Source organism: Lactuca saligna, chromosome 8, assembly GCF_052625555.1.
Source record: "Lactuca saligna cultivar CGN05327 chromosome 8, ASM5262555v1, whole genome shotgun sequence".
NCBI classification, from domain to species: Eukaryota; Viridiplantae; Streptophyta; class Magnoliopsida; order Asterales; family Asteraceae; genus Lactuca; species Lactuca saligna.
The window spans coordinates 69,641,311-69,664,511 of NC_136424.1; the positions used below are offsets into that span (position 1 = coordinate 69,641,311).

Consider the following 23,201-nt stretch of genomic DNA (forward strand, 5'->3'; position numbering starts at 1 on the left):
CCATATCATCTACACATCTTTACCCATCATAATTATAGATATAAAATACATATACAATTTAAATCAAATAAAACATGCATGGGTGGTCCTAGCTAGGTGTCCGGTGTGGCACCAGCAACACCTAGCTTCCGCACACGTAGTAGATTCTTATTTTTATTTTTTTTTTATTTTTTTTTTAATTTTACCTATTGTGCCATTACGTAAAAAAAAATCGTGCAACTACTAATTTTTTTTTTGTGTAACTAGCCAACTACATAAAAAAAATATCGTCACTGTATCGGGAATTACCAAACAAAAAAAAAATAATAACAAGCCCAAATGTCCAATGTTTTAATCAATTATTGTCTAATAGTCCAATTACCCAAAGCCCAAAATAAAACTTAATTGGATAAATTAGCAATTGGGCTAACTGCTTTTAAAAAATAGTCCAATCTTAATTAATTGAGTGTTAACTTGAGTTTTATCGGTAGAAAAAAAATGACGATTACAGAATCCAAAATTCGACTACTCGTCTACTCGACTTCCTGATTTGCGTGATTGCGTCCAAAAAACGTTCGACCAATCGACCTTCGATCGTGGCTTGGCAGTCGGCATCGTGACCTCACAAGCGTTCATGACTTGATCGTTTTGATTGTTGGATCGATCACAATCCTTGTCTCCTTGATCGATTTCAACAATTGTCTTGAAGACTTGAAGCATTGAAGCAAGTATCGACTAATCGACCCTTTGGCCTTTTCTGTCTTTTTTCAATTTCTACACTACAATGAAACAAGTAAGTTCTACTACCAATTCATTAAGATATTTGAAATTGATATGTTTTTAGAAGTTATTGATTGACTTGGGTGAAATTGATTTGTTTTATTGAAGTTATATTTTTTGCTTAGGTGCAATAGCTATATTTTTTTATTGAATTGATTGTTTGATTAGGTGAAATTGATATTTTTTTTATTGAATTTATTGTTTAATTAGGTGAAAGCAACTTGTTTTATTGAAGTCATTGTTTGATTATGTGTAATTGTTATGTTTTTATTGAATTTATTGTTTGATTAGGTGAAAGCAACTTGTTTTATTGAAGTTATTGTTTGATTAGGTGTAATTGACTAATTGTTATGTTTTTATTGAATTCATTGTTTGATTAGGTGTAATTGTTATGTTTTTATAGGTTAAACTAAGTGGTTTTTTTTACCAAAAGATAAAGACCTAATCCAAATGAAAGTGGTGAAGTTTGTTCCCAAATACCAATCACCCATCAATCAATCCCTTCCGTTTCTAATCCTAATGCAACTCCACAAACACCAATCACCAATCAATCAATCCCTTCGGCTTCTAATGCAACTCCACAAACACCATGCTCTAACCAACCTAATGATAATCTTGACTTGAAAGATCTTCCAAAGGACCTGGTGGATAGGCCATTGATTACAAGTTACAAACGAAATATAAGAGATGATGTAAGAAGAGCATATTTGCTTCAAGGACCGTGTCAAGTAAGGGCACATAAGTTTCCTAAAAAAATAGGTGATAGATTTAGAAGATTCGTTCCTTCATGGTTTGATGACTTTGATTGGTTGGAATATAGTGTGAAAAAGAATAATGCATATTGTTTATATTGTTATTTGTGTGGGGACCTCATGGGACAAAAAGGAGGGAGAGATGCATTTGTTTCCCAAAGTTTTGATACTTGGAATAAAAAAGATGCATTCGGACTCATGTGGGTGGTGTTGATAGTTTTTACAATAAAGCAAAAGAAAAGTGTGAGTTTTTAATGAGGGAAAAACAAGTTATTAATGTAGTCTTGAGGAGGCAAACCGAAGCAGAGTACCATAAATATAAAGCTCGATTACGTGTTTCTATTATTGTTGTTAGACTTTTATTGAAAACCGGTTTACCGTTTCGTGGTCATGACGAGTCAGTTAACTCGGAAAATAGAGGGCTTTACATTGAAGTGTTAAAAGGCATTCGAGAGACTAGTGAAGATATTTTCAACAATACTTTAGAAAATGCTCCTAAGAACAATCAACTTATTTCCCCTATAATTCAAAAAGAACTTGTGTAATGTTTTGCACAAGAAGTACTTTTGAGTATTCGTGAAGAGATTGGTCAAGATGTTTTTGCTTTACTGGTTGATGAATCTAGTGATGTTTCCAAAAAGGAACAAATGGCTATTGTTTTGCGTTATGTTGATAGACTTGGCTTTGTGAAAGAAAGATTCATAGGACTAGTGCACGTGAAGGATACATCTTCTTTGACACTAAAAAATGCCATAAATGAAGTACTTACAAGTAATAAGTTGAGTTTTAGTCAGGTAATTTATTCTTTACTTTTTTGTTATTTCAATTTAATTATATATATATATATATATATATATATATATATATATATTAATTGTTTTAAATTTTAATCGATAAGAGGACAAGGTTACGATGGGGCTAGCAATATGCGGGGGGAATTCAATGGTTTGAAAGCTTTGATATTACAAGAGAATAACACGACTTTTTATGTACATTGCTTTGCAAACCAACTTCAATTAGTGGTTGTGGCTGTAGCAAAGAAGCATGATGGTGTTACTGACTTTTTTGAGCAAATATCGTTGGTGGTTAATGTTGTTTGTGCCTTGTGTAAAAGAAAAGACTTACTACGAGAGCAAGCAAGAGAAAGGGTGCAAAAAGGCTTGTGTAGTGGTGAATTTGAAACCGAAAGAGGGTTAAATCAAGAGACAACACTTATTCGAGCGGTAGAAACAAGATGGGGTTCACATTTCAACACACTCACAAGTTTGATGAAGTTGTTTGCGGATGTTCTTGTAGTTTTAGATTTTGTGAAAGAGGATGGAGGGTCATTGGCAAACCGTCAACAAGCATCTGGAATCTTAGTATATTTTAAATCATATGAGTTCGTTTTTTACTTACATATGATGTATGACATTTTACACCTCACGGGTACATTGTCAAAGCAACTTCAAAGAAAAGCTTTAGACATTTTAGAAGCGGCTTCGATGGTTAGAGAGACAATGGAGGCATTGCAATCTTTTAGAAACATAGGGTTTGCTGGCATTTTGTCAAAAGTATCATCTTTTTGTCAAACACACGAAATTGATACTTTAGATATGGAAGAGTTGTATATTGGTGCGAGAAAACATAGGACTACAAAGACTAATAGGTTTAATTTTGAGGTAGAAATCTTCAACACGGTGGTAGATATGCAACTTATAGAATATCAGGATTGATTTAGTGAAATAAACACCCAATTACTAGAATACATGGGTGCTTTGAGCCCTTGTGATTCATTTGCACAATTTGACAAATCGAAGTTATTGAAGTTGGGTAAGTTATACAAGTATGACTTTGATGATTCAGATATGATAGACTTTGAAGGACAACTTGAGATATTTTATCACTCTTGCATCAAAGATGAGCGCTTCACTAGTTTGAAAGGAATTTTCGACCTTTCTCGTTTTATGGTTAGCACGAGGAAGCATCGGTCTTATCATTTGGTTTATAACCTTTTAAAGTTGGCTTTGATATTACCCGTAGCAACCGCAAGTGTAGAAAGATGTTTTTCAAAGATGAAGCTCTTGAAGACCGACTTGCGTAACAAAATTTACGATGAATTTTTGAATGACACATTGCTTTGTAATGTCGATACCAAAGCACTTGCAAAAGTTGAGAACGAAAAAGTAATGGAGCGGTTTCAAAAGATGTCCGCACGAAGAGGACAAATTTAAATTCTAATAGATTGTTGTTATATTATGTTTAACCAGAAAAAAAATTGTATTAGATGTTTTATATTATGTTTGACCGAATTTTATTTTTAATGGTTTATATTATGTTTGACCGGAAAAAAAAATTGTGCAACCCCTACCACTGATTCCTGCGTCCGCCCCTGAAAACATGTGTCTTTTGTTCATCTAACATAGATATCAACATATATAATATGTACACATAGCACATAATTTATATTAAATATTTTATATCTATGTGTAAGATGAAAGTAACTATACACTCACTTGTTAAAGTGATGACTCCAAACTCGGGTATCGCTTCGCTTCTAATAATTTTATTTTCCTTCGACAAAACCTAATATTTTTATCACTAGATCTTAGTCTAATATTTATTGCGACTAATTATTAGTCTATGCAATATTGTTTTTCTTGTATTATATAAGTGTTAAATAATACTTTTCAACAACTAAGTACAGACACAGGCCAGACATGAAACACCGGAGGGCATAACCATTTTGGTATTTAAGTTGTTCTGAAATCCAACAACCCTATGCGGCCCTTCAAACCAGATCCCTCGTATCATGAGTAGTTAAAATGTATTATAATAACACTTTGTATAATTTATAACACTTAGCATATATGTTGTTTATAGGTTCATAATAAGGATAATGAACTTAAACATAAGTTATACTTAAAGTAAGGTAACCATAAATGTGACAACAAAAAAAATTTGGAACAAGGAACTAAGCTATCAATTGCACGCTATAGCGGTGCTATAGCGACGTTATAGCGTTTTGCGGAGGTCAGGAACCGCTATTTTCAACTTAGCGTTTTCATTTCGCGGTACCGCTATTAGCGGCGCTATTCACCGCTATTTCAATAACCGCTATAGCGGCGCTATGGGCGCTATTCCATTTTCGTTCACATTTAGGGTCATTTTGTTACTTTGTCAATGAAAAACTAGTTTTAATGAGCTCACTACACTTTCATTTTAAAATGCCCAAACAACTAACATAATTAAAAACATTCAAAGCAACTATGTCTACCGACAACTCTCTTTCTCATCTTTTTCTGTACTCACGACGACTTCAGCTGCTATGGTCAGACTCCATTAATGCTTTTTGTTAATCGAAACACACCTATGAGGCTACAAATTGGGACTTAACTTATTATATCAACCATGACCTACTAATACGATATTGAACATGGGCACTACAATTAATCTCTATTTGACACTTTGACACTACGTAGTTTCCTTATTACCATAATAGAATATTATGTTGTGTTTTTATATGACTTTTTAGGTTTATGATATCAATTCTATATAGATTTATAGTATTAATACTCAAATGTATATAACTTCTATATAAATATAATATAAAATTATAAATTATACGTAATATTAAAAAAGCGCTATATCACCGCTATACCACCGCGATAACCGCGATCTCAAATAACGGCATGTGACCGCTATTGAAATTTTGACTGCGATAACTGCATAGACAAGGAATGTCTAAATTCTAACCGTATATCAGTAAATTCATAACGTGATTTGTTACAATAAAAATTGACTTTGTGATTTAGATGCTTATCCACTTTTCCCATGCAGAACAATACATAACATGTATCAAAGTAATTGTCCAGCAGATAATAAGGCAAGCATCATTTCATCTCTTCTTCCTTAACTACGACATATCACTCCACAAACCCCACCCATTCCATTTCCCTCTAAATATTTCTCCATTCCCTCTCAAGAAAATCAACTCCAAGTTTCAAAGTTCAAAATTCCCAAGTCCATCCTTAGAATTTTGGTAAGATTTCCTTGTTAACCTAGTGTATTTATACACTTTCATATTAGTTTCATTATATTTACATACATTATTATGCATTAAAACTCTTAGGATAAGATCATTCCAAAAGAGATCATCAACCACATTCAAGTGGTTAGACTTGAAGATCTCCATTTCATCACTTCAAACAACGTACAAATCCACTCAAGGTGAGTTCGTACCCTCACATTTCAAGCTTTTTCATGTTTTTTTTTTTTTTTGGGGGGGGGGGGGGGGGGGGGGGGAATACAAGTCAAATTTTGTTTATCATACAAATATTTGCATGTTTCATCTTTATGTTAAAATATAAGATATTGTTTGCATAAGATGTGGTTATCACTAGCTTTCCCCAAATATTTGTGATTTATTAGTTTTAAAATACAAAACTAACAAAACAAATATAATCTCTGTCATAAGATCATAAGAAAATTTATGATTTGCAAAACTCCTTGGTTTATGAAGCTTTTTACTAAAATATAAATTTTATAACAAAAATGAGTACTTTTTAGTATTTCCCTATTTTGCAGGTTACAACCCAAAAATTATGATGTTTACTCTACATTTTGAAACTAGATAAAATATTCATTGTGTGTTTATATAAATGTTCTTAACAAACAGACATGATAAACTATAATTGGTATAGTTTGAGAGTTACAAACACTACACTATCATTTTAGAAGAAATAAATAATTATTAAATGTATAAGTATTTTACTTACAAGATAACGAATTTTCAACAGTATGGGCATAAACCAGTTGATACAAACTTGTGAGACACTACTTCATTGTACCCACCAGAGTACCCACTAAAATCCTGAATTATAATCAGAATCTCTTGTAGGGAGAGCACGCCACTTGTGTATAGATCTATATGAGATTGACAACCCTGCACCTAAATTGTTAGCTGCAGTTAGACCGGCAGGTATGGGGTGACAAATGGCGTAACAATTCCAACGCCTGAAGAACGTCGTTCAGGCCACTAGTCGTATTAGTATGGTTATAATAACTCACATAGAGTATCGATGATACATTGGACTTACGGGTTAACATACATTCAAGTAGTTTTATATAAAGATAAAATTACATAACACTACCTTTCAGTACAACATTACCTACATTTTTAGTCTTTGGATTGAGACTTAGGTTTCATTTATAAGAAAATATTGGATTTTCTGGAAGTATACACTATCTTTTTACACGAAATAGTTACAATCTTCCTTGCATACAACAATACTTATTAACTCACCAACTTAATTGTTGACGCTTTTCAAAATCACTTGTATTCTCAGGAAACTAGTAAACAGGTAACCACAAGAGTTTTTGGAGGATGGGACATCTTCACATCATTTCATTCATTTTTGTCACATGCATATGGTGTCATGTAAACAACATTTGAGTACAATGTAAACTTATTTACTATTCAATGTAATGGTTGTGATGCTTGTTTCATTTATATTCAATTGTTATAATATTGTACATGAAAGTCATCCACCCCAGACGTTTCTGTCGTTCTGGTTTGGGGATGTGACAGATCGTTATCAGAGCATTGTTTATAGTGAACTAAGTATATCAAACCATGTAAGATATACGACTATAAATACAATGGGGCTAAAAAACTCTGACTAAAAGTATACTTTTAAAATATAAGTATTTTTGTAAGAGTATACATACATACATACTGTGACATCCTCAAATTCACTGTCATTTTAAAATTTTATTTATGATTATTTTAAATTTAGAGTAGCCTTTTAAAGAAAAGTGTTGCAGAATTTGTTCCCCGAAAAATATGATAAATATGTTATCAAATCATTTCCTAAGAAATGTATTTATTCATTTTAAAACCTTGGGATGTCATCGTCAATACAGAAACATAAGCATAAACAAACCTTACATTCATTTACACTAGTTATCTACATCTCCTTAATCTTTCGGTGTAATGTAGCTTCATAGCGACACCTGTGATACAAATAAACTGAGTGGGTCAGGTTGGGAAACCTGGTGAGTACTTAGGATTTTCAACTCATAATAATATAGTTATTATGTTTCATCATCAAACAATTAATCCATTTACCCATCCCCATTATCTTCTTTATTCTTAAGTATCTTATCTATGAATCATCTACTCCTCGTTATTATTCCAAAGGATTGTCCTAAGAAATAGGCACGAAGTCCATCATCGCCAGGGTTTATATAATAGGCACTAAGTCTATAGTTGTCAGGGTTTATATAACAAACACTAAGTCCATAGTCGCCAGGGTTTATCTTGTTTATTGATAGTATTATTTTCGAGAGATGTAACGCCCGTGTTTCTGGGCTTGCCATTTTTAGCAATGTAATAGTCTAGGTTAACTTTTGTAACCCAATTTGAAATAATAAAAATATATTATTTGTTAATTATGTGAATTATGTGTTTATTTTCTTAATTATGTGATTTGATTAATTAACAATAAAATGAGCATCAAAATTGAAGTGTAAAATAAACTCGATATCTTTGGATAAGGTTGTAGTAGTTGAAACGAGGTTTCCGAATATATATAGAACGCCCAAATCTGACTTCGTGTGAGGAAGTTATGATTTTCTGAAGTTTCAACTTGGCAGTTTGCAGCCCGAATACTCGATTTGAGATCGAGCGGTTTTTAGCCGAAACAATCTAAACGAGATTCGAAGATCTCGTTATTAGTAGAAAAACGATGAAAAGTTAGGCGAGAACGGACGTCGGACGAAGAAGTTATGAATTTATAACGAAGTTTTTCTGTCCCGGCCTACTAAAAATAAATAATAAAAAAATAAAGTCAAAATTAGCCGACGGAGTCTAAACGAAAGTTGTAGAGCGTAGTCTCACCTACGCGTGAATATAAAGAACGTCGAAAACGGTGTTCATATGAAGAAGATATGAATTTCAAAGTTTATTAAATATTTAATATTTAAATTTACTTCTAAATCTTGGTATTATCTGAAGAGGAGTCACCGGACTCATCTGAAGTACGCCCAGCGTAACACTCGAGTGCTCCAAGTTCGTATGCGATGACGTAGAGGAGCCGATGACGCACGCAGTGACGCCTTCGGAGGAGTACGCCCAGCGTAAGACCCTCATACGCCCAGCGTACTTTCGAGGATCAGACCCTATAAAAGGGGATGCGAGGGCAGCCTTATTCCTTTACAAACTTCTTCTTTTCTCTCTAGTTTCTTCCTCGATTTGCGTGCCATTTGTACCCCGAAGCCCCGGTAATATTCCCGAGCCCCGAAGCAAGATCCGAAGCCCCAAGTATCCCGAAGAGCGTTATTCCCGAGCCAAAGTTCTGCCAGCGAGGAGCCCGGTTTTTTGTGAAGATCTTCCGGATCTACAGAGAAACACTATTTCTGCAAGCTGTAGTGCTACCCGATCATCTTCTGATCAGGTGAGTGTATAGCCCCTTTCGATACACGATATTATACAAGTAATCGTTGAATGTATTTAAAAATACAGGTTGTGTGAGGGTATTATTATTACCTTCTAACACATAGACTTATATGAATCTCCTTGAAATTTCTTGTTATGTGTTTACGTGTTACTTGCTATTTGGATGGAGTATTGAAAGAGCATGCTATACAGTTTTTCTTTTAAAAATTATGTATAAAACATGTATATTTTTATCTACTAATATGTTGGGTAGAACATGGGTAGACAGTTGGTGTGCAATGAAATAAATTGATGAGAGGCCTCGTTGTTGGTGTTATTCTAGCCATTCAACAGAGTATGGATGACAACCGCAGACTATTCTAGACAGTCCTATGGAACACTAGCAGGCTCATAACCTGTAGGTGTTGTGAAAGACGTGTTCACCGGTGTACTATATCCCCCACATGGTTTCCTTCATGACACTTATTGTTGAGGAAGCCCCTCTGTAGTAATGTCCGTCCCGATGAAAATCCTGAATCAGGTTCCTTATATTAGATGTCATTTTTAGGAACATAAAGTGAGGATAACGGGAATGGGTAATCAGGTTTATTGTTGATTGTTGAAATTAAATATAATTATTTATTGTGGGTTGAAAACCCTATATGCTCACCAGGCCCCCAAGCCTGACGTTATCATCCATACTCTGCTAGATGACGGGGCCAACGCTTGGGTAAAGGCTTCTCTCATTTTTCACCTCTCATCCTCATCTCATGATCTATTTCACCTTTCATTTCATCATCCAACTCATCTTTCATCTACCCATCTTTACCCCTTGTAATTTATAGGTATAAAATACGTATACAATTTAAATCATTTAAAACATGTATAATAGTGCTCATCCGGCATAGATAACAAGTATATAGATAATAATATGCACACATAGAACGTAATTTATATAAATTACTTAATAACTATGTGTAAGATGAAAGTAAGTATGCACTCACTTGTTAAAGTGATTATTCCAAACTCGGGCAACGCTTCGCTTTTAACGATTCTATTTTCCTTCGACGAAACCTAGCATTATTATCGCTAAGTTTTTGTCTAATCTTTATTGCGACTAATTATTAGTCTAGATTCATCATTAACTCAAAGTCTACTTCATGATCTATCAAGTAAGGAACAGCCAGGTAGGATAATATCGGTGGTAGGGTCCATTTGGTATACGAAGTATAATGTTTGGAAATTCCACTTTAAGCACCTCACTAAATCACAACCTAGACATCATCCCCGTAAGTAGATCAATCAGTATAACGACTTTGAATCACTGATAAAGTTTATTTATAGGTTTAGAATAACGATATTATAAGCTATATTTAAAGTAGGGTAGCATAACTTACTTAGCTAGGAGTCGGGCTCTGCAGGGGTAGAACTTCGTCGCTGAATCTTTCTAAGAAAGATTCTTGTAGCGCTTTAGTGCTCAGTTTACTATACTAAAAACTACATAAAGAGAAGTCGAATCAAGAGGGACCGAAATGCTCGAGGGATTGTAACGACCATAAAATTCGAGCTAAATTAAAACATTTTAATCCATTCAAAAACCATTAAGTTCATACATCTTGTTTTCAAAATAGTTTAAACCCGCGACAAATCCCGCTCTGACTCGGCGAGTAAGCATGCCTACTCATTGAGTCCCTTTCCTTAATTTACAATTTAAGCCCTTCAACAACACCTCTGGAATTTGGGGTGTTACAACTATCCCCCGCTTAAATTAGGCTTCGTCCTCGAAGCCTACTGCAGTATAAGCTTCAAAATAAACCCCTTGCACTGCAGACTCCGATTTCTCAATCAACTCATGCTCTTAGAAACCTCACTTATATATCTCTATTTAAATGGCTTATTCGCACGTGGTATCCTTGCGACTACTCCAAGCCAAACATCGGTCTTTCAACTCAATAGTACCACTTATCAGTCACATATCACCCGATGATACCATCCCTTCAAATCAGGAACACACCTTCGCGCCCTGCGAACGCTAGATACCACAAACACCCACTAAGCTCTGTTAAGACGCTAATCCATCTTACTTCGCCCAAGATTGGCGATAAACCTGATAACTTGCAACTTGGAACGAACCCTGTTTTCCCTTCTGATTCTATACCTCGCGCGCTGACAGGACACTACATCCTTCAGCCCCCATAACCCATCAACCAAACATCTCACGCAACCACTTGTACCTGGACCAATCAGCCTCGAGTTGGAATACTAGGCACGCCTATTACGGGTCGAGACTACTCCTGAGTCTGATAACCTGTGTTCTCACCTTCCTCTGTCCAGATCTCCAATCTGGAACCACTATCCTCATCCTCTTCCAAGGAGACTGAAAACATGCCTGCGCATCATCCAACATTGCCACAACCTCAACGGGCATCCTGTTGGGTTTTGAGAATTCTAACACTCCTAAGTGTACATGCAACCCTAAATACCTTGGATCTATGTTTTCTCTATTATACATGCAAATAAGAACATCCAAGGTATTATCCTAATCTAGCATACAAAACAATGAGTGTAACAAGATAGAATACATACCTCTTTGATGTAGAAAGTCTTCATGAAGCTTGAGTGCCTAGCCCCAATAGTGTGGAAGCCTCAAATGGAATCACAATCATCAAAACACTTAGAATAACTTGAGAGAGTTCTACACTTCATGAAATCGGCTAGCCCTTTTCTTCACTTTCTAATGTGATTCTAGTGGTCGATTTTTGTCAAGAATAAGATCTTTATATAGTGTTACAATTAGGGTAAATCCTTAATTGTTATGGCTTTCCATTTCCTTGGATCCATGGGTTCAAATACACCATGGAGCATCCATGGACCATCCTATGGGTTTTAGCCCAACTTGATTATCCATGGAGCATTAGCCCACTATATAAGTATGGATGATTTACACAATCAACCCATATATTTAATTAGTCTTCTTTTGATCACTTAGTTAATCCTAGATTAATTCTTGATCAATACTAATTAAATAATCTTATTATTCTTATTATTAATATACTAGAACTTATAATATATTAATAACCATAAGTGTCTTATTTCTCTCATTATAGTCTATCCAGGTGCATGATGGTATGCAACCCAAATGGACCATGCCGGGTCGGGTCAAGTCTTACCAATTATAGTTATGGACTTAGACATTAATCCAACAATCTCCCACTTGGATAAGTCTAAAACTATTATTGCGTATGACTTCAGGAACCAACCGGCAATCGTAGCTCTCAAAAGCTTCTGTCGAACTCTGACCTTGTAGATGAACTCTGACCTTGTCAATGACTTGTCCATTAGATAAGGGATCATATAATCCTCTGTTCTCATGATATCAGCCGGACAAATACATGGAACAACGTCGTACTTATTGTCCAGCAGTTTGTTTCCCAATTTTCGATTTGTTTGACAAAGAACTTAATCAAACACATCAATTCAGTTCTGACCGGCCGGTACATAGGTCACAACAAAATCATCGAGGGGCCCAGATATCGCTTCTATTTCTAGAAGGAACAGATAAACTTCGACTCATATGCTTGTTCTACTACTTGTTGAATTGTACACAAAGGCACGTTTTATAACATCAGGTTACTGATGCGTTTACGTGCAATCAATGCACAACCAACTCATAGGTAACAACTCATATCTCTAGGTTTCAGATTTATATGATATTACCGTCTCACGATCACTCGAGATAAATTCCGTGAAGTGATACAAGTGAGCGTGGGTTTATTCCAATACTCATAACTTATGAGCACTCATGAACGTTGTAGCAACCATTGCCATGACTAAACCCATTTAGCCATCTACAAACCCGATTCATGACAGTCTTGATTCATACTTACTTCCAACATATGAATGACTGTGGAGTGTTTAAATAACTTAGTCATTCAGAAAGAATAACCTAGCTATTTTGGAAGTCAAAACATGCAAAGTGAACCACAATAATAATCGAATCCAATATGGTTTCAGAACCCTTTTGAATATAAATAGAACCACCTTTTATTTATCACCATATTGATTACACATTATTCATTGTATAATTTTTCAAACAATCAACTTAAGACTTGAATAAAACAATAGTTATCCCATGCTCCTAGCATGTACACTTTGTTTTCTAAACAATAGTTATGCCATACTCCAAGTATGCACACTATGTTTGTCTATGATCCTTACATTGTGATGTAGATCAATTGAACATGATTCCATTGATACTCATTTCACAATCCCAAATCCTTATTGTAAATGTAAGAATTTCTAATTTCTACCATTTACCCAAAATCTGTTAGATTTTAAACTTTTATGCAATGTTCTTCTCAAAATGATTATGCGTAAGGTCACCAAAACCTTGTCATCAGTCATTACAGAGGATTCCAAAGGAGATCAACTCTATGGAAACGAAGTCTCATATTCAAAGTACATTGCTTTGAACATCCTTCTTGCATTAAGTTTTTCTAATGTTACACAGATTGAATAACTTCCTCCTATGGAGACATTTCCATAGTCCCATTTTGACTATCACTTCCGAACAAGAGTTACTTCTTTTCAGAACATGTTAATACGGTCCTTTCCGACAACTTACATCATACTTCCAACTTTCCCTGAGCAACCAATCTTTGGTGAACCTCAGATTTGTCCTCGATAATTGCTTAATCACTTTAGTCATATCCAGTTCTAGACTTTTCCCTTCTAAATGCCTTAAGCATTTGGAAAATTTAGAAAGGATGAATATAGCACATGTAATCGATCCTATATCCGAAGCATATGGGACACGATTCATGATGTCTCACATAAAGACATGATACCAGACCAGTCTTTTGCTACAATATTTTTTTATTTGTCATGTTTTCAAAATTTAACTATGAAGAGGGATGCCGTAATCATAATCGAATTTTGAAAATGCAATATATATATATATATATATATATATATATATATATATATATATATATATATATATATATATATATATATAGAATCTCTTCAAGTTGAACCATTCCAACATAAAATTCATATATATTCTTGACTAAAGATGATTAAAATCTCAATCTAAGCTTTAGAATTGACATGAAGTATAATTTTCTCTCCCTTAATTATAGCAAAACAACTTTTCAACCCCTGCAACTTCACGAATTGAAACTTTGTTTTCTATAATTAACATTGCTAGCTTGCAATACTAATCATAATAATCATGCTCCCACTAACATGATGATTATCAGCATAACACTTATGCTCCTACTAGCTCTGACATATTTTCAGAAATCTGCTGGACTTCTGAAATTTAGATTCATACACCCTTTCTTAGATAGCTCACATGTGTGTCTAAACAATTTTCAGAACTATGAAAAGGAATGTCGTGATCATAGTCTCAATTGCTTAGGAATTTTCCATTTCTCACAAGTCCATGTTAGTGTGCCGGTTAACCACACGCGCTCCACTAACGACTTTTGAAATGCAAATAACACAATTGCTATCTACGTAAAATCTACTTAGTGAAAGCGTTTCCTTACCATCATTTTCATGAATCGGAGAGAAACCTTATGACACTTAGATTTTATAGTGTATGAGTTCCTATCCATGCGAATTTGTCAAAACCATAATCACAAGATAAGGTTAGTGACAAATTCAGCCTTACATGGATTAAACTTGTTCAATCTTACTTTCTTGTCACCTTGGTAGCACAAGGCCCACCAATGCTTCCAAGTTGAACTATGATAACTCACATGCAAATCCAATTTATTTGAAGTAGGTACAGAAATAAGAATTATGTCAACACGATAGGTTGCAAACCTTAAGTCGTGTGCTAGTGATAAATTACAGGTTTCACTCTTGATTAAATCTTGAAACTCTTTCAGGATCTTTAAGGCTCCCAGTGTCCCCTTGACATATAAGTTTTCCTAGTCAAGAACCATTCCTTGACAAAACAAATATTCAAGGGATAGTGCGGATTCTTATCAAGACTAACACTTCACACAATTGGTCTTAGTTGGTCTTTATCTCATCCAAGACATCACAACTTACCAATCTCAAATGTACAAGAGTAGAAACATTTCACACTACATTTGATAAGTGTTTTAAACCTTACTTTATGTAACTCAATGTTACAATCTTGGAGTATGACTCTAAGAATTGTTTTGGAACGAAGTATGACTCATCTCCTTGATCTTAACCAATCCAACAATTCATGACCTCTCTTCTTAGCCATAACAATGCACTAAGACGTCCTTAGAGTATGAATTTGTGATATGGTTTCTAAATCATTAAGATGATCATAAAACTGATACTAAAGTACTCTCCCATCTTTTCAGATTTGAGAAACTTTTATCCTTCTGCCTAATTTGATTCTTCTTATTCGCTCTGCCATACATTGGAACCTTTCCAATGTTACATAATTATACTTAACCTTATAAGTATAATCATATTTACTAATCTTTAGTAAATCATGACAAATCAATCTTTGTGGTGGACCTTGACCAGTGCACACCAGTGTGCCTAATTCCTTAGTCCTTCAATTGACTCACATATACATGTGATCAAAGAAATAGTCTTAATTTTCAAAGATGAAAATTCTCATTCATCATACAATACAACTTGTATGATTCCAAGTTTCTGTCCAATTGAAACTTGGGTGATGAAAAACTTTCTTCATTTGGTAAATTCAGACACTACCACAAATGAAAGAATCAAATCCACTTTCCAATATTGCTATTACTGGAAACATATAAGCAACAATTTTCCACAGATGCCATTGTAAGGATATTTTTTAAAATAAATAAAATCAAAATTTTATTTTAAAACTTAGCGGAAAAACTTATCCTTACAATCCATATGAAAAACTTGTTGTTATCTATTCCTAAGCAACATCTCATAACTCCTAAGAAGTAGCTCAAGAATCCGATCTTCAAACTACGCGATAGAAATCAATCTACGCGATCAGATTCAACATATTCTTTCTTTAAGTTTGTTTACCTTTTCTTTGATTCTTAAAACATCACCATGTGACCCAGTCACATCATGTATCAAGAATCTCATAATAGAAACTTAGCTGAGTTAGATAGTGGACTTTACCTAAAGTAGACTCAAACTTATCGACTTTAACATCCTTAGGTAAATTATGGCAGCTTTACAACCAATGCCCCTTTCTTTGGCAATATAAACATATGGACGCTTTGATAATGGTACACGGGACTATCACAGACTTAGTTTTTCTCTTTACCATTTGGTCAACCGAGTTGACTATGGCCGGTCCCTTTCCATTGGGAAGAGAATGCTTTTCTGGATTTCCTGTGTCACTATTGTCAATGTCATTCAAGTTTTGAGGAAGTTGATCTTAACAAATAGATAAAATCATTAAGGGTCATGTCATAGTCTATCTCATAGTAGTCCCAAAGAGACTCACTATGTTACTAAGAAAGTGATTGAACATCTAACTTTCATGAGACTTTGACACCCAACTCTCCCGGCTTGTCAATATGTGTCTTTATCTCCAAGATGTGAGCACACATAGACTATGCTTGCCAATAGGGATTGAGTGACTTTAAACTTTTCAAGAACTTGTGGGTGAGGGAGAATAATTAGAGGAGATAGAGGAAGTGAAGCATGATGTTGAGGAACATCATCTTCAAGAGATTTGGGAAGATCAGAAATGTCTAAACCAGACATGTTTTGGGAGATATTCAAGATAGTTGATTTAAAGTCCTTAATATGACACCCAATATGAAATATTAAGGCTAGGACCCAACTAACTATTTTATAACTTAGAAGAGGTATGCCGTAATCCAAGCTATAAAATATTTGAAGGTAGGTGAATGACGATTCACCAATTTCCACCAAGATAAACGAAATGATTTATTAGGTTTTAATTGGATTTGAAATTCCTAGATCTTTTGAGATTCATTGAACTTTTCAATGGCATGTTTCAACCTCAAGTGTGCCCTCTCAAATTTTGTGACTGGGATGCCGAGGATCACAAAACAAGGTGTGAATAACCATACCAATTCACTTGGTACCCTTAATATTATCACCTAATCAATGTGCCGGTTAACTACACACGCTCCATTGATCTATGACAAACATTAAGTCACCCTTCGTGGTCCTTACTAGTCCAAGTTAGTGTGCCGGTTAACCACACACGCTCCACTAACGACTTGGTAAGGTACAAAGTGTGAATTCCATGGGCTAGCACCAAATTCACATTTTTCCTAAAATAACTAAGATTGGGAATTAAATAAAACATTTAGTTACTTTATAATATTCATTATACTTTTAATGAGAATTTAAAGTCATTGTCCTACCCGTTCGGCTAACGACCCTCCACCGATCAAGCAAGCGGTGGGTGAGAGTATACATCCATTAAGTCGCCATTTTATAGGCAACAACCTTATACCCACCTTATAAACCGGTTTCGTGAATGAGGCCTACTAACGGTAAAACGACTTGTTCTTATACATATATATAATAATTAACCATTAATGTTATAAATAGTATAAGTGTTGAATTTTAATTCTTTAGAATTCTAAGGGCTAACTTGGAATTAAAGTATTCATAAGTGAAAACTTTTCAAATTCCAAAACTTGAGGGCAAGTTTTGAAACTATTCAAAACTAATTAATTCCATAACTTATGTGTTTAAAGTAGTTTTAATCCAAAAAACTCTTCAAGTTCCATAACTTATGGAAGACTTTAAACTAATAAAAGAATTAACTTTTCTTTATTTTTATAACTTATGTAATTAATTAAGGTTACACTTTTACTCTTTAATGAAGTGACTCTTGAACTACCATAACTTGAGGACAAGTTATGGAGTCATAAAAAAAAATTCAACGACACAAGACTCTTCATTTTGTAACCATTACCAACTTTTATGAGTTTTATGAGTCTTTAATGTGACTCTTCATGTAACTTGAGGACAAGTTACACAAACACATTTTATACTCAACTCTTAGATTAAAATGGATTGAAAACAACTATTTCAATTAACTTTTCCATTAATCTAAGCAACTCATAAGAACAAGATAATTCAAATCAAACTTTCTCATGTAATTAGTCTTAAACCTTAAACTAATACAAAACATGAATCTATTGACAATTATCTTTGAAAATGGATTATCATGAACATTACCACATTAAAAACAACTTTATAAGTTCAAAAACAACTTAGGGTATTGTTCCTAGTCCATTTCTAGCCAAAAACCTCGAAAATATGCTGTCTGGGGGTCCAACTCGTCGAGTGCATGAACCGACTCGGCGAGTTGGATCGTTTTGATCAATTTTTAGGCATGGACTCGCCGAGTCCCTTGATGGACTCGCCGAGTCTGATGATCAAACAGCAACACTTTCGATTTTTTAAGCAGTTTTGCAGGTATAACAAGAAAACAAGCCTAGGCTCTGATACCACTGTTGGGTTTTGAGCATTCTAACACTCCTAAGTGTACATGCAACCCTAAATACCTTGGATCTATGTTTTCTCTATTATACATGCAAATAAGAACATCCAAGGTATTATCCTAATCTAGCATACAAAACAATGAGTGTAACAAGATAGAATACATACCTCTTTGATGTAGAAAGTCTTCATGAAGCTTGAGTGCCTAGCCCCAATAGTGTGGAAGCCTCAAATGGAATCACAATCATCAAAACACTTAGAATAACTTGAGAGAGTTCTACACTTCATGAAATCGGCTAGCCCTTTTCTTCACTTTCTAATGTGATTCTAGTGGCCGATTTTTGTCAAGAATAAGATCTTTATATAGTGTTACAATTAGGGTAAATCCTTAATTGTCATGGCTTTCCATTTCCTTGGATCCATGGGTTCAAATACACCATGGAGCATCCATGGACCATCCTATGGGTTTTAGCCCAACTTGATTATCCATGGAGCATTAGCCCACTATATAAGTATGGATGATTTACACAATCAACCCATATATTTAATTAGTCTTCTTTTGATCACTTAGTTAATCCTAGATTAATTCTTGATCAATACTAATTAAATAATCTTATTATTCTTATTATTAATATACTAGAACTTATAATATATTAATAACCATAAGTGTCTTATTTCTCTCATTATAGTCTATCCAAGTGCATGATGGTATGCAACCCAAATGGACCATGTCGGGTCGGGTCAAGTCTTACCAATTATAGTTATGGACTTAGACATTAATCCAACACATCCTACCCGTAAGCGCTTCCATATATTTGGTACAAACCCAGTGCTTACTATCAATAAATGAATTACTTTCGATAATCTATTTACACTGTTGCTTTCCTTTTAGAGGACCTATACTCCTTTCGGAGCTATATACCTTTCCTTTCCAGGAAATCTACTCTACAACCCTTGCCACACCTGCAAGTGCCATTGTGTTAACTTCAATCCACACTATCCATATAGATCAACTGCTATTCTCGAACTCCCATATATTATGAATCCGGTCACATACTAACTAAGCCCACGCACGACCTCCAGCCAACTCCATCGTCATGATCAATGCTTGGGGCCAGACCATATCGATTACCATTGCATGGCGACATATTCACTTATTCTCCTCATACTCATCCACTAGCACATACAGAGTCTTCAACATGACTGGACCGCCTTTCTAGGCCTTCAGCCTATCTGGACCACTCTCAGAACCTTCAGCATGTATGGACCGCCCTCCTAGGCCTTCAACCTATCTGGAACGTTCCCCGAGCCTTCGGCCTGACTGGTACGCCTTCCGGCCTTCAGTCTATCCAAACCGCTCAAAAACCGTTGTAAATCACCATGAACCATTCTTCCCGGAAATCTCTCCCATTCAATCTGTTCTATCCCTCTAGGGGTTCCGAACTCCGAATCCGCCACTTGAAATTTTCCCCAGCCTAATCCCAGGCCCCACATCGACCAACTACGTCATCCAATACCATGGTATGTTCCCTGCCCCACGCGTCTATCACATACGCTAAATAACCCGTATACCCATGCTGCAATGCTGTCGGGCCCTAGCAGCTAACAAAACCTTTAATCTATCAATCCACAAACCCTCAGAGTTAGGCACACCCTCGAGGGAATACTCAAACTTAACTCATTCATAACCAAACTTCCAACCTGATTCCCCAAATTCTGTTATCAACTACCGAGAACACGTGATACACATAATGGGGAGTCTTACCGAACCCCTAACTCACACAACCCTCAACCAAGCAGCCACTAAGGCCTCCATTCTCCCTATCGGGTTATGAAACTTATCCCCGTTTCAAAACATTTCCCACTTCCGCATCACGGGGTAACACTCCCCCACTTAGATTCAACTAAGCCTTCATAATACATGAAAACTCGAGGATTCTCAATCCTTCTCTCTTCCCGACGACCGATCCAAGGCCGACCAACTCTTTCCCACTAGTGTTCCATTACTAGCCCATTCCGAATGATCACACACCTCCAAGAACCAGATGAGAACTTGCTGAACTCCAGAGAACCCGTCACCCACTAATGCTTGAGCGACCCCCACTCATGCCCTGAAGGCCAAGAGATAAATGCTACGACTAATACCTCATCAATGGACCCCTTTCCATTGGCGCTTTCATCCATCAATCACAAACGGTTGCTAATACCACTGAGTCCCGACAATGCTGAATAACCATCCTGAGAAACCCTACCCGCAGACTTCCCCCATAATACCCCTTTTTCCAAAGGTGTTCCAATAAACTTCCCGCTCCCAGACACCATAATTAGTCTCTTCAGGATTCGCACCCTGACCCAATTATCAGCTCAAACTTCCATAGCCGAACTACAGCAGCTGAAACAACCTCTGCCCTAAACTGGGCTACAACTACTCCTAAGACATAATCTACACTCCCAATGTGCAATAGATTGTACAATCAATCCTTACCATCCAATGCAAGAGATCCAAGGCAAACCGGACTCTATATTTCCTTATGCCAAGTGGACCCACCTGCACTTACCAGCGCTGGAATATTGTTGCCACCCTCTATAACCAACTGAACCCAAGCTGGAGAGCAACCTGCCCCCGGGTCACAACTCTTTTCACTCCTTCGAACTCGAGAAACTGAGAGGGCACAGTCAATCCAATTCATCAATTAGCCATTTCACGTCCAGCTGCAAAACCCCAGCTGAACATAATCATTACTCCTTTCCAGTGTCCCTGAGCCCTTAGAGGTTCCGATCCACCGTGACCTCCTCTCGTAGTCCTCAAAGTGGCCGGTGCCGAAGCCTACACCGGTCTTGCAAGAAGTTGTGGACAGTTGACCCTCAAGTGTCCAACCTGATGACAATGATAACATATCTGCATATCCTGAGCCGGGACCGACTGACGGTAATCCCTCGCATAGTGCCCTTGTTTCCCAGATTTGCGACACACACCATCGGACCTACAAACTCCGGCATGACCCTTCCCGCACTTCTCACATGTGCGGCTTCTCTGACCTCCAACCCTAGAGTCAATGGTTTTGGAACGTTTTAGCGCCGACTGCGACTCCATCGGGGCCTGCATCTGCTCTCGTAACTGCAACTCCATTTGTAACTCCCGCCGCTTGGCGGCCTTCTGCAGCTCTATCAAGGTATCACACCTCTGCATGGACACAAACTGCCTGATGTCCCTCTTGAGCGTACTTAGATATCAAGACATCTGAGCCTGCTCGAAGTAAACTCCAGGCAAAACATAACCCTCTTAATGAACATCCTGGTGATCTCTATCACCGACTCTGAATACTGCTTTAGCTCCAGGAATTCCTGATCCAACCTCTCTCTCTCTCTCAACCCATGGAACATAACGAGCGTTGAACATCTCCAGGAACTGATCCCAAGTAACTACAGCCCGTTGCGCATTAGAATAAGATCCCGTAGTCAACCTCCACAAATCCTTCGCCCCGATCCTCAAAAGGTTCAGAGCACACCTCACCCTCTGATCGGCAGGGCATGAACACGTGAATAAACAGCCCTCCACATCTAACAACCCTCTCATATAAACGATCGGATCCTGAACTCCATCAAAAGTAGGGGCTTCGTATTATCGAAGTCCCGATACTGAAAACCTCGGCCGGTTCCTCCCCCTGTCGTTGTTACAGCCGCTGTAGTTGCCGTGACAGCCACCTCCATAAGAGCTGCGTAGTGCTCATTAAGGTACTCAACCATGGCAATCTTGATCGACCCAAACATCTCCGGCAACTCAGCCCAAAACATAGCAGCAACCTTATCATGTAGGACCTTACGAATCCTGGCATCCAACTCATCCGTACTCATCTGACCAATGACCCCGGGTGGTACTGATCCATCCTGATCACCCTATCCTGATCCCGATCCCAAACCAGATCCTACCCCGATACGTCTCGTAATCGCCATACAGAAAATACACCACAAGATATTAGGCGTTCCTCATAATGACCCCGAGAACTATCTCCCAACAAAATCCTAGGGGTTGTGACTTCCTTGATACGCGTATGGGTCCTGTGCTTTTAGTAGTACGGGCCCATACTACCTTCCACACCTACCCATATTTGTATCAAGTATCACCACAACACCCTAACAATAGCATACACATACCGAACACTCAATCCCTACTCCTAAAGGAGCACCACTATCCCATAACCGACCTACTGTTCTCACGCAACTCTCCCATCCATGAAACTTCCACCAACCCTGCAACACTAGTCATACATAACGCTGGACCCTATAGACTTTCGAATATCTAATCCTACCATAAGCTCCCAAATATACAAGAACAGAACATAAGGCTAAATCAAACATTCTTAGGCTATAAGATCTTAATTATGTATAACCATGATGCACACACTAAATAACTATAGTAATGATGTCAATTTTATACAAAGGAAACCTTAGGCTAGTAGGAATCATATAATCAGGCAATTGTATCATGCAGTTCCTGAAGATCCCTAGCCTAGTACTAGCATGTTGTTCTAACATATCACATTATCAAATAACTCGTATGGTATTTTGGGGTCTACTTACTGTCTCTGGCTGATCGTACCCTCTGCATCCTCCTTTACTTATTTCGAAAAACCTTTTGAAAACCATTTTGAAAATCCCTCCATGATTTGAGACTGGATTCACACGAATGCTCCTCCAATTCACTCAAACCAAGGCTCTGATACCAACTAGTAACGACCATAAAATTCGAGCCAAATTAAAACATTTTAATCCATTCAAAAACCATTAAGTTCATACATCTTGTTTTCAAAATATTTTAAACGTCAGAGTATTCCCCAGAACCATAT

General features: G+C 36.5%; 2 protein-coding genes across 2 annotated transcripts; both read left to right on the forward strand.

Annotated features, from left to right (window-relative positions):
• The first annotated feature begins 2,437 nt into the window (after nt 1-2,437).
• Nucleotides 2,438-3,226, forward strand: LOC145009735 (uncharacterized). The gene has a single exon (XM_078968375.1). It carries the CDS (start codon nt 2,438-2,440, stop codon nt 3,224-3,226), a length of 789 nt encoding a protein of 262 aa, XP_078824501.1.
• Nucleotides 3,227-3,259: 33 nt separating this feature from the next.
• On the forward strand, nt 3,260-3,724 carry LOC145009736 (uncharacterized). Its single transcript, XM_078968376.1, has one exon. It carries the CDS (start codon nt 3,260-3,262, stop codon nt 3,722-3,724), a length of 465 nt encoding a protein of 154 aa, XP_078824502.1.
• Nucleotides 3,725-23,201: the final 19,477 nt, after the last annotated feature.